At 55.8% G+C, this 12713-nt stretch overlaps 1 protein-coding gene across 6 annotated transcripts in view; it reads left to right on the top strand.

The window, feature by feature from the left end:
- Positions 1-12713, top strand: part of CENPJ (centromere protein J) — a 40860-nt gene that overhangs the window by 18699 nt on the left and 9448 nt on the right. For all 6 annotated transcript variants that reach the window (XM_016130844.2, XM_016130834.2, XM_036228442.1 and 3 more), the window contains 3 exons: positions 250-415; positions 8446-8688; positions 11099-11183. In XM_016130844.2, coding sequence (XP_015986330.2) covers positions 250-415; positions 8446-8688; positions 11099-11183 — 494 coding nt within the window. The remainder of the gene's footprint in view (positions 1-249; positions 416-8445; positions 8689-11098; positions 11184-12713) is intronic.

Raw genomic sequence — 12713 nt, 5'->3', positions numbered from 1 at the left:
GAGCAAGGCTGTATATTTTATTCTCTGTGGTTCCTTCAGCCCTTAGTGTAGTGCGTGATTCGTGGGTGCCCCTGGGTGCTTGCTGGAGGAGTGCTTTGAGTTGACTCATTCCAGTGCTATGGACTGAAGACGGAGTCACCACGGCTGCCTTAATCCCAGGCTGCCACTGGTGTTCCATTTGGTTAACCACACGTGGATTATTGTGACGAGATGGTCCCCTTACATGATAACATGGTTTGGTCATTTTAGGAAAGAAATCGCAGACTTTGAACAACAGAAAGCAAAAGAATTGGCTCGAATAGAAGAGTTTAAAAAGGAGGAAATGAGGAAGTTACAAAAGGAACGCAAAGTTTTTGAAAAGTATACTACAGTTGCAAGAACTTTTCCAGATAAAAAGGAACGTGAAGAAATACAGGTATGCCGGTTCTTTACATTCTGCTCGTGTACATTAGTAAAGAAGTCTGTCTTGTAAGAACCTCAGTTATTTGTTGTGTCAAAGAGAAATTGACTCAGCAGATCATCTGGCTGAGATACCACGTCAGGAGCATCTTTTGTAGTCCGACTTCTAAAGGGTAAAATATGTTATTTTCTTACTAAAGGCCTCCAAGGAAAAAAGATTATAATAACGATATGAATGAATTAACAGGCTGGGAGTTGGGAATTCACCAGTGTAATGTTTTGTTAATGGCTTTGACCCATGATACAACAAATACTGTTAGTTTTGTTCATTTCTACTAATTTAAGGCCCATATACTAACTAGGTGTTAATTGTAAAACTTAAACACTGATAGGCCAAATTATTAATCCTGTTCATTTCAAAGTTAGAAATGGACATGATCAAAGGAATGTACTGAAAAAGAACGAATGTATTTCTAGCTAAAACTAGAAAAAATGTAGGTGAATATGTTCATGGCATTGGCATATGCAGAGATTTCTAAGAGAAGACAAAAAACTGAAAGAAAAAATGGCTATATCGTACACCATCAACAGTAAAAGTGTAACTTGCCGAAGGAAGTGTTCCGAACGTCACCCACTGCTCTGCGTCCAGTGCGGCTCGCAGTCCAGGTCCCTGCCTGAGGCGCCGGCGCTTTCCATCTCCTCCCTTCCCCGCGTCGCTCACCATCTTTGTTCCATCTCATCCGCATGCCATGTTGAGTAGGATCTTTAATTCTTTTATTTTTATTTTGGTGGGAAGAAACACAGACCGTGTTTTGGCTAATGCTCGGCTGATTAAATCTGATATGTTAAATTTTAACAATCTATTAAATTTTTTACTTAAAAACGTGCAGTGAAACCTCTCCCCGTTGCCCCTGTTCTGGCACCTAATCCTCCGTAACGTACTGGGCTGCTCAGTCACGTTGCTTCCGTCCGTTTCCCGTGTCTGGGAAGCGGTGTCCTGAATGGCCACGTCCACCCATCACGTCACAGGCATCGTTCTGCCTCGTCCTTCGCCGGTTACTGAGCCCTTGCGATGGAGCCGGCATGTGCCGGGGATGCGGGAGTGAACACAAAGTCGCCCTTGCCCCCCGTGGCGTACAGACTCAAGTATGCCCGAGAGGAAACCCCCGCGAGTGATGAAGTTGATGGGTTAAGGGGGGTGGTTTGTACCTTGGCAGATAGTGCCAGATCCTCTCTTCCTATGCCAGTTGTTAATTCTGCTAGCGATTATTGGAGTGTTTTTTGCTTTTTGCCTGTTCGATAAAAAGGTTAAAAATCAATGTTAAACTTACTTGAATTTCTTTCAAAAAATCTATAACATAGATTATAGATTGTTATAATAATATAAATATAGCATTCTTTTTTTGTGAACACTTCAAAAACTTTAAACAGTAGTTAAAACTAAATCGAGCTATTGGAAAACTTTTTACTAAATTTAAAACCATAATCTATTCTAAAATATCTGGACAGTGGGTTTGTCATTTTGTTTTTATTGTTTCTGAGTCTCCTAGGAGTAACGTAATACTTACTTTGATACCTTGCTGTGTTATGAAACTCTTACCAGACCCAAAAGGAGAAAACCAACCTTTGCAGACCACCCGGGATTCCAAGATCGATTCCTACCTCCCCCTCCTCCTCGTTGCTCAGGATTTGGCTTCTTTTTCCACTGAGGTTCACACAGAACAGACAACCTTGCTTCTTGGGGTGCTGCTTTCTTGTGTGCGAATAACATATAGATTTTACTGCATGGCAACCTGGTGCCTTTCCAGCAAAAAAGTATCCTCTTATTCTCTAAGCCTGTTCTGTCCAGTCAGCTAGCCATTGGCCACATGGAGCTATTTACATTTAATTGAAATTCGGTTTCTCGGTCACATTAGCCTCGTGCCAAGTGCTCAGCAGTGGTGTGTGGCCGGCAGCCATCATGCTGGGCCGTTGCAGAGCATTCCGGCCAGTGCCGGGGTGGAGGCCGCAGCCAGCTCTCCTCCCCAGGACGTCAGTCTGTCTCCTGACTTGGCGGCTTATGCCGAGCCCTTCTCTGCTCTGTTAGTGTCGATTTCCGTCTTGGACCCTCTCCGAGGTCTTGGTTTCGTGTGTGACCGCGGGTATTCACTAGCGCTTCCTGTTTGGGGTACAGTTCCTTCTTTCTCCTAAACTCGTTGGCTTATTCACAGTTTTCTGAATTTACTCTTCTTTCTACCACTCTGCAAATACATACTTTAAAAACAGGCATACACTTAACAGAAAACAAACATTTGTTGCCACACTTCCACTTTTTAGATCATAAAATTAGATGGTACAGGCATAATGGAGATATAGCGACTTTGGTTCCAGATCACCTCAATAAATGTTCCAGTTTGGGAGTCATACACAGATTTGGGGAAGAGGTAAAACATTGACATGAACGGGAGTTTGGAAGAAGTGGATTCCAGTCCCGGTACATGACCCTGAGGGGTTCACGGATTCGGTGGAGGAAGTCACTGCAGACGTGGAAATGGCAGGAGACCCAGAGTTAGCCGTTAAATGTCTGTAAAAATAATGTACCTACCCTGACTGAAAACACTTCATTTCTAAAAAATGCTGACCATCACCTGAGCCTTCAGCGAGTCATAGCGTCTTTGCTGGTGGAGGGTCTCGCCTTGACGTTGGTGGCCGCTGACTAATCTAGGTGGTGGCTGCTGACGGCCGGGTGGCTGTGGCAGTTACTCAAGACAGTGAAGTCTGCTGCGCCGGCTCCTTCGTGAAGTTTCTCTGCAGCACGCGATGCTGCGACAGTGTTTTACCCCCAGGACGTCCTTCAGCACTGGAGTCCGTCCTCTCAGACCCCCGCTGCTTCACCGACAAAGTCTGGGCCACGTTCTCAGCCCCGTGTTGTGGCTTCGGCAGCCTTCACGGCATCCTCACCGGGAGCTTTCCTCTCAAGAAACCACTCTCTTTGCTCATCCATGAGAAGCGACTCCTCGCCCGTTAGTTCCAGCACGAGGATGCAATTCGGTCGCGTCTCCGGGCTCCACGGCTAACCCTGGTTCTCCTGCCGTTTCCACGTCTGCGGTGACTTCCTCCACCGAAGCCATGAACCCCTCAGGGTCAACCACCAGGCCTGGAATCCACTTCTTCCAAACCCCTGTTCATGTCAGTGCTTTACCTCTTCCCGTGAATCACGAACGTTCTTGATGACACCTCGAATGGGGAATCCTTTCCAGAAGGTTTTCAGGTCACTGTGCCCGGATCCGTCAGAGGAATCACCATCTGCAGCAGCTGCAGCTGACACGAACCATTTCTTAAATAACGAGACCTGAAATTCAGAATCACTCCTTGATCCCTGGGCTGCAGAATGGTTGTGTTCGCAGGCGTGAGAACATCATCGATCTCACTGTCCGTCTCCACCAGAGCTCTTGGGTGACCAGGTGACTTGTCAACGAGCAGTCGTATTCGGGAAGGAATCCTTTCTTCTGAGCAGCAGGTCTCAACAGTGGGCTTGGAACACTCAGTAAACTGTGTTGTAAACAGATGTTGTCACCCAGCTTGTCATTCCACTCACAGAGCCCAGGCGGAGCGGACTGAGCGTCATTCTTGAAGCCCTAGGGTGTTCAGAATGCTGAATGAGCACTGGCTTTAACTTAGTCACCGGCTGCAGCAGGCCCTAACGAGAGTCAGTCAGCCTGTCCTCGGGAGCTTCGAAGCCAGGCATGGACCTCTCTCAGCCACGAGAGTCCAGCTGGCATCGTCTTCCAGTATGAGGCTGCTACGTCTCCACCGAAAACCTGCTGTTCGGTGCGGCCGCCTTCAGCGATCATCTTAGCGGGACCTGGACACCTGCCGCTTCACCCCGCACCTCGTCGTGGAGACGGCTTCTCTCCCTAAACCTCATGGACCAGCCTCTGCCAGCCTCAGCCTTTTCTCCTGCGGCCTCCTCGCCTCTCGGCCTTCACAGGGTCGGGGTCAGGCAGGGCCTCACTCTGGACCAGGCTCTGGCTTGAGGGGGTGGGGGGCTGACTTCTTCCCTGACCCGAGACGTCCTCCGTATCAGCAAAGAGGCCGATTTGCGCTCTCACTCGTGTGCTCGCTGGAGCAGCTCTGCTACTTTCCTTCCAGAACTTTCCCTTTGCACTCACGGCTTGGCCAACTCACGAGAGGCCTTGCGTTTGGCCCAGCTCGGCGCCCAGCCGCCATCCTCACCGAGCTCGGTCATGTCCAGCTTCTGCTTTAAGGTGAGAGACGCGGGACTTCCTCTCATGAGAACACGTAGAGGGCCCTGCGGGGTGGTTAGGTGGCCTAATGTCACTGCTGTGGTGTCTCAGGGAACAGGGAGGCCTGAGGAGATGGGGAGACGGGGACCAGGATGTGACAGACAAGAAGAGAACAAATAATGTTGGAGAAATGGCGCCTGCAGAATTGGTCGGTGCTGTTGCCACAAGCCTTTGATTCATAAGAAAACACGGTGTCTGTGACGTGCCATGTGATGAGGTGTGCCTGTGTACCTAACCTTCCTCGTACAGTTGTTTTTAAAGATGTTAACGCTTCTGACTATTTAATCGATAAACTGAGAATGCGTTATGACTAGGTTTTGTACTGATCACTGGGTTATTGTTAATGAGTGAGACTTTCTGTTCTGGAATTTACGTTTCATCATTACTGATTTATAGCTTCTTACGAACTCACGTTTCTCTGATTATAAATTTCCGTGTCGATGACCACGTCCCCGCTTGACCAGCGGGCGCCCGTAAGCCCGTCGGCCCCGTGTCCTTCGGCAGTGCCTCGGCCCTGGGTGTTGTGCGCCCCTGCTTTCTGTAACAGCCAGTGGGTTCAGACCACCTGCCTTAACCCCCAGATCCGAAGTCCGCTGCCGCTGCAGGGGGCCCCGTTCCTTTCTCCTCTGCGTGGGGACCGGCCGCAGGCGCAGTGCGGTCCTTGCTGTCGGCACTGTCGTAAAGGTAGCGCCGGGGGACGGCCGCGTCTTCTGCAGTCCCGGGTCCATGCTGGTTTTCCTCTCCGTCACGTGGCGTCTTCCACGCGCTGAGCTCTCAGCGACAGCGCGCACCCTGGTGTGGGTCACGGCCGTGCCGGATGCAGACCTGCGCGTGCCCGTCCCACCACGGACGGCTGTGAGCCTCGTGCAGGGGCTGCCTCGCCCCGTCTGCTGACCCCTCCTTTGCTGCCGACCTTCGCCCGGCAGTCAGGGTAGAAGCCTGGGCCCCCGAGGACGTTGGTGTCCTGACCTTTCCTTCCGCAGCCCTCCTCCCGTCCGACCTGTGCCTTTGTCCTTCGCCGGGTGCAGCCTCGGCTCCGCCGCCCCCATCCTCCCCACGTCCCCCCCCACGGCCCCCCCCACGTCCCCCCCGTCCCCCCCGTCCCCCCCACGTCCCCCCGTCCCTCCCCACGTCCCTCCCCCCGTCCCTCCCCCCGTCCCCCCCACGGCCCCCCACGTCCCCCCGTCCCTCCCCCCGTCCCTCCCCACATCCCCCCCACGTCCCCCTGTCCCTCCCCACGTCCCCACGCCCCTCCCCACGGCCCCCCCCACGGCCCCCCCCCACGTCCCCCCCGTCCCTCCCCCCGTCCCCCCACCCCGTCCCTCCCCCCTTCGCGGCTGGTCTTCCCTCGTGACACCTGACGTCTCCTGCTCACAGCCCTTCAGGTGGCTTCGTCTTGGACTCAGCGTGGACTCTGCAGCGTGGCGTTCAGGCCCCTCGTCACGGGGCTCTTCCTCCCTCACAGGCCACCTGCTGTCCCTGGCAGGCGGCCCTTCTGTCCCTCTCTGCATGTCGGTCGTGTGTTGTCTCTCGAGCAGGCGCCTTTCATTTCCACCTGTTGGTCTGACTTCCTGGCCTTGCGGTGGAAGCCTCAGCAAGCCGTGTCTGGGGGTGCCCCCCACAGCCTAAGGCCGGGAGCCCCTCCTCCCCTTAGTAAAGCTCACGGATCCATGCTGTCATTTTAAACCCGATTTCCTAGCCTTCATGACCAGACACATTGCTTTTTGTCACTCCTCCTATTCTTGTGACCCCAGGGTCTTTCGGTCCCCTTCGGACCTTCAGATCCACCCTCTCACGTCCTTAAACCCGAGTCGTTACCGTTACTCTAATGCGCTCTCTGCGCCCTTTACGGAAGCCGCTGTGCTTTGGCTCCTGCCCGTGCCGTCTGTGCGCCCAGGACGCCTACTCGCTGGAAGAAAGCTTTCCTGGGGGGCGGGCTCACCTCAGTCGTGAGCACGGACCACAGGTGGCCTCCCTGTCCCCTCCCCCCAGGACCCATGGTACTTCCCCCCTTCTCACCCCGCCCCCCTGTCTCCCCCGAAGGCCCCGCGTCCCCCTCAGCTGAGAACCTGCTGCGGGTCCCGCCCTGCTGCTGCCCGCGGCACGTGAGCCCGAGTGCTCGGTCTCGCCCTTTTGTTGGGGGGCCTGTCCGCGCCCACAGGCAAGGCCCTCATAGGCCCAGCGCGGCCCGGCTCCTGCAGCCCTGCCCCGCGTCCTCCATCCGCCCGTGGCCGGTTCGTGCTCACGCTTACTCCTGAAACTTGACCGCACGTCTGTCAGCCACAGCCCTGTTGGCCGCTTTGCGGGAAGCTCCGCGAAGCATCGTCTGCAGAGGGTGCGTCCTGCTCACGCGCTCGTTAGGCCGCTGTTCCGGTCGCGGTGCAGCCCCTCCCCCGTGGCCGCCTCTCGGGGCACGTGAGACCTGGCTCTTTGCCACGTGGTTTCTTCCTTTGACTCAGGAAACCTGACGCCTTGGGCTTTCCCCTCACCGGCCGGTCACATCCAGTCTCATGGCTTAAATGTTGCTGTGCCAAGAGCCCCCGCTTCAGTCCTGGCTGGATTGCCCTCTGTGGGGGTCTGGCGTCTCTGACCTCTCAGCGTGTCGCACAGTAAACTGCCCGTCCCTCCCCCGGCCGTCTCCATGTCCAGTGGGGCGGCTCTGACCCGGCACTTGGGCAGAACCCGGGGGTCATGCTGTCCCCGCTCTGCTTTGCTCTGTGTCGAGTCGCTGCCCCCACCCTCGTTCCACTCCATTTCTGTGAAATGTTCTTTCTCCTGAGAGTCCACGTGCAGGTGAAGCCCCGTGGTACTTGTCTGTCTGGCTTATTTGCCTTCAGATTCTCCACCTGTTTGGACGTACACGTTTCAGTGTAAGAGTCTGTGTCCCCCACGACAGAGACGCTTCCCAGTTAGACCCTGCTCATGTACTGGTCACGGCCCAGTTTTGTAAACTGGGAGGCTGGCGTGCAGGGAGGTTCCTGGCCTGGTTTCACGCGTTTTCTCAGCGGAGGACTGGGGTTTGAGCCTTGGCCCCACCAGGCCCAGGTGTGACCCCCAAGGGGGAGTCCGCTGAGCCCGTTTCCTCCTGGGTGCTGTGTTGGCTGTGGCGAGGTGCGTGTGGGGCGGGGGGAGGATCCCTGCTTGTGCCCGTCTCCGCTCCTCCGTCTCGCTCGGGCCCCGTGACTTCGCCTGCCTGTGCCGTGTGGGTGGCCAGGCTCCCCTTGCTTCTGACGTCGGACTCGGTTTCTGTCGTGCCGTTTAGATTGCTTCTGGAGATTTCTGGGAGCTGCTTCACTTATGTCATTCAGTCCGTCTAAAACTCGTTTTCCTAAACCTTGTTTCTAATAAATTCCAAATAGAATCAGTTTTCAGGGCTGGTATTTTTGAATGCGAATCTTTTATTCTTCCCTTCAATTCGTGGTCAGTTTGTAATGAATTCCCAGGAATCTTCTCCACATATTGTCCACTTGTTCTGTTTCAAGCAGTATCTAGTTTAGGCCTTCATCACAACACGGCCGTGTCGTCGCGGAGGACTTCCGTGTGGCACCTGCCTCGTCCTGTCCTGACACCCGTTGGTTCTGTCGGTGGTGTGCGGTGAGGCTCTGGCCTGAACTTTTCCCTCTTCCCCGAAAAAGCCAGTGTAACCAGAGTGGGAGTGACTAGGCGCCCTCTTTCTGCTCCCTGTGCGGGGCCGGCCGTTTCGTTGACGTGTCTCTTCTATTGCATTAATTCTAGTAATGCTTTTTAAAATTTTTTGAAGGCTTTGAAACAGCAGGTGGCTGACTTACAGGAAGATTTGAAAAGAAAGGAAGCAAAATGGTCAAGTACACATGGCCGTCTTAGAAGCCAGATAGAGATGTTGGTCAAAGAGAACACGGACCTCCGGGAAGAAATAAAAGTGATGGAAAGATTCCGACTGGACGCCTGGAAGAGGGCAGAGGCCACCGAGAGCAGCACCAAGGCGGGCCAGTGCGGGGCTGCCGCGAAGAGAGAGGGGGCCCTGGTAGGTTTGGGGACAGCGGCCTTGTCACCTCGGTGGGCTTGTGAAATATGTGGGCAGTCGGCTTCGTGGAGACAGCGGGAGGGGTGGGTGCCAGTGCTGCAGGACTGAGTGAGGGGCTCGTGGTGCCCGGGGACAGCCTTGGCGCTGCCGGACGAGGCGAGCTCTGGGGCTGAAGGCCACTGACGGCCACACGGCAGGCGACTGCTGTGCCGTGAGGCGCAGCCCGTGAGCAGGGGCGAGGCGACGTGTGCCCTGCGTTCTGCGCCACGAGTCAAACGGGCGCGTGAGCATTGCCCTGCAGATGGTGTTCAGGTTCCTGTGGATGATTCTCATGAGGATTGCAGCCCAGTGGGCAGACGGTCTCGGTTAGAACCGGCCCAGGGAGAGTTTGCAGGCACGTGGCAGTCAGGGAGCGGGGGCTCCATCACCCCCGTTCACAGCCCCGCTCTCCTGGCACTGCTTTTGGGCTGTGCGGGGACACGGTGAACAGGGAGACGGACGTCTTCGCTCTCTCAGGACCTAAATGCCCCAGTGGGGGAGAAAGACTGCAAATAAGGTAAATAAAATACATGCTCTGCGACTCGGCGACAGAAACTGAGGAGGAAAAGCAGGGAGGGGCAGCAGCCACTGTTGGGCGAGGGGCAGGGAGGGCCTCGCTGAGAGGGTGGCCCTGGCGGTGCCGTCCGTGAGGACGTGGACGAGGCGCTGCGGGAGCCTCACTCGCTCGCCTCATTCGTGGGTGTTACGTGGCTCTCACTGTGCCGTTTCTCTCGGGGCTGCAGGACGCGTCCACGACTGACAGGGAAGCCGGAGCAGGGTCAGTGGGGCGCACAGGAGGGGACGAGGCAGCCGTGAAGGAGGCGGGGTGCAGGCATCCTTAGGCCTGAAGCGTTTGGGTGGGCCCTGGGGGTCTTTAGACCCTGAGGTCAATGGGCCCGCTGGGGCCTCAGCCTCTGCCCCCTCTGGAGGCTCGGGGACGGGACTGTCTGTGGGCACAGCCAGGAACACAGACAGGGCTTCGTGGTGGGGGCCTCGGAGCTGGTCGTGGCTTGGCCTGGGGGGCGGCACTGTGGGGGGCAGGTGTGGGCGGGACCTGCCGATGGACGGGGTGTGGGTGTGACGCAGGAAGGGGCCCAGGAGCGCACAGGAGGGGCAGGGAGCCGGTGTGCTTCCGGGGGTGCTGGGGGCCCTCGCAGGCCAGGCTCATGTTCAGGGGGCAGGGGCTTGCACCGTTTCCCTGTTCTGCTTTCTGGGCATGGGGGAGTGGTGGAGAGCAGGCATCGGGGACACCGCAGGGAGAGGGGCAGGGGAGTTGACAGAGCGACAGGAGTGACAGCAATGGCCTGTACACGTCAGCTGCAGAGAAGGCCGTGGGCTCCACGCTGTGAGGGACAGACACAGGGACCCGTGAATCGCAGGCCCTGCAGCTGTGAGCAGTGTGGGGTCAGGGTGCTAGAGGGGTGAGCTGGGGGACGGTGGCAGCTGGAAGGGGGACTAGCCCTCCTCAGCCAGGTTCCCCAAATTGGAACTGGAATAGTGTGGCGGACACCTGGCTGCTCGCCTGGTTCAGCCCCCAGGACCGTTCTGCCGTGTTCGTGTGGAGGTGCGTTGCTGGACCATCTGCAGGTAACTGCAGAAATTGTGGCGTCTCACTCCTGATACTTGAGCATTTCACGGCACTGCCTTTTGGGTAGACCCGGCCCGTTAGCTCATAGCATGCTCCACATCCTGCGTTCGAGGGCTCTGAAGGGCAGAGTTCGCAGTTACTGATGCTGCGGGTGGTGGTAATGACCGGCTCTGGAGCCTGCCCATGGCAGAGCTCAGCCGAGGCCGGAGGGAGGGCCAGGGGCAGAGGCTGCGGCCTCAGACCCGCTCGTCTGGCAGGAGGGAGGCCGTGCTGCGGCTTGGGAGGCAAGAGAGATGTTGGTTGGAAATGGCAATGGGGGCCTGGCAGACGTGGACCCGAGCCCTAAGTCTGGGGTGTGAGCTCTGCGTGCAGCAGCTCCGTCCCTGCGAGGGGACAGCTGCCAGGGGTCTTCTCAGCGGGACCTGGGGCTCGCTGGAGCCTGACGAGGGCAGCGATCACTGGGCTGAGGCGGCCCGGGGCCCTGCCCTCCTCTCTGGCTCACCTGCCAACAGTCTCAGAGACCGTTCTGCTGTACGCTGCCTGCCAGGCCTTTACTTGCGGGATGAATGCATTTCCAAGCCTGTGTGTGTGTGCGTGTGCGTGTGCGCATGCGTGTGCGTGCGTGTGCACTCCCAGACAGCAGCTTACTCACGCTAGCCTAGTGATGAATGAAAACAACAGACGATCAAACCTAGAGCATTCTCGTCGGATGCCGAGTTGCCTGCTCATCGTACTACTGTGTAGACTGGCACTCATTTCGTATTCTGTTCTCTCCTCCTGCAGAATCCATCCGTTCGAATCCAAAAGAGTCAGAGTTCTTCAGGAACCCAGCTAGAAAAACACAAGAAAAACACGTCGCCCACACAAGGTAAGGAGTTGTGTGATCTTCCTAGGAAACACTTCAGGAGCTCAGAGAATTGATACCCAGCTGAGACATAACACGTTGTGGCTCTAGTCGAAGCCCGCGCGTCCTGCTCCCCGCCCCGACTTCCGCCCCGACAGCACTCATGCCCGTTCTCCCCGTCCCCGCGTCGTGCCCGTGACCCGCACGGTACGCGTCGTCCCCGCCTGTGTCTGCAGTGTGCCCCTCAGCCACCACACTGGTTCCCGGCTGCCTGGTGGTGATTCGGGGCCCACGTACACTCGCCAGCTGCTACCTTGTCGGGGCACTTGGTCAACAGAACGAGCCGGCTGGGGACCGTCTCTGGGGACCTGTTGGCGTGGGAGGTCGTGGTCACAGCAGGTCTGCACGGGGCAGGCCGCCCTGGGCTCGCCAGTCCAGTCGTCTGACCAGCTCCTTTTCCCCTCGGCAGAGTGAGCTGCGTGCCTTCCGGCCCTTGATGCTGCGAGTCAGGCTCATCCGGTGGGCGTGGGGCGGCAGGCGGTGCGACCGAGGTTGCACCCCCCGGGCACTGACCGACGAGGTCGCGCGGGCATCGCTGTGCGAGCAGCAGGCCCTTCGGTGTCCTGTGGCTTGCTGTTCAGGTCTTGCGCCCGCTGAAAACTGGGCGTGCGGTGTTTTTCTCCTTTTTGAAGTTAATGATTCTGTGTCCCAAGCGTTTGTCAGCTAGAAGCACTGCCAGTGTCTTGTCCCAGTCCGCGTTCAGCTCTTCGGTTCGTGTTTTGCATATACACGTTTTCCCTTGTTATGTTGACTTTGTCATTCTTTTTTCATGACTCTTAAGTCATACTTCTCAGTCATGAACGTACTGCTCTACAAGCTTTTGTTTTCACAACTGGGACTTTCCCTGGAAGTTTTAGAAATTGTTTGTGAATTGAGGAAAGTGGCTATAACATACGCGGTTTGAGTTATAAAGGAAGAACTTGGCTAACCACCCGCTAGATGAGTGGATTAGAAGCACCCAGACCTGAGCCTTCCATGATCCTGCTACACTGTTTTTCCTTATAGCTTCTTCTCCCAGGTGCCGCCCTGAAAAAACTTCACTTGAATTTGAGCCTTCACTAGCCATTGTTTCTGGGATTCAGTCATGTTGATGATTTTCACTGCAAAATTAAGACTCTATTACAATGTGCTATTCTTCTGTTGGTGGTGAATTTTTTCAAAGTTTCAGGACATTAATCGGTGACGCTGGGAATGTTTTTGCACACTTCTGTACACGCCCGCTTCTCCAGGACACGCACTAGAGCCGGGTACGGCGGAGCCGGAGGAGTGCCTTTAGGAGAGCTTGCTAGGGCGCTTTCCGAGGGTTTTACTCTCACCAGCAGTGTCTGCGCTCGGTGCTGTCAGAGGTACGGGTTTGCCACTCTGCTAGGACTGCAACTGTCTCTCTATAGCTTTATTTTATTTTCAATTAAAGCTGATACTCAGTATTTTTTATGTTCCTTTCAGATGCACAGCTTAGGGGTTAGACGTTTGTGTAATTGATGAAGTGACACC

Source organism: Rousettus aegyptiacus, unplaced genomic scaffold (genome assembly GCF_014176215.1).
Source record: "Rousettus aegyptiacus isolate mRouAeg1 unplaced genomic scaffold, mRouAeg1.p scaffold_m13_p_11, whole genome shotgun sequence".
Classification (NCBI taxonomy): domain Eukaryota; kingdom Metazoa; phylum Chordata; class Mammalia; order Chiroptera; family Pteropodidae; genus Rousettus; species Rousettus aegyptiacus.
This window is presented reverse-complemented; position numbering and strand designations above follow the sequence as displayed.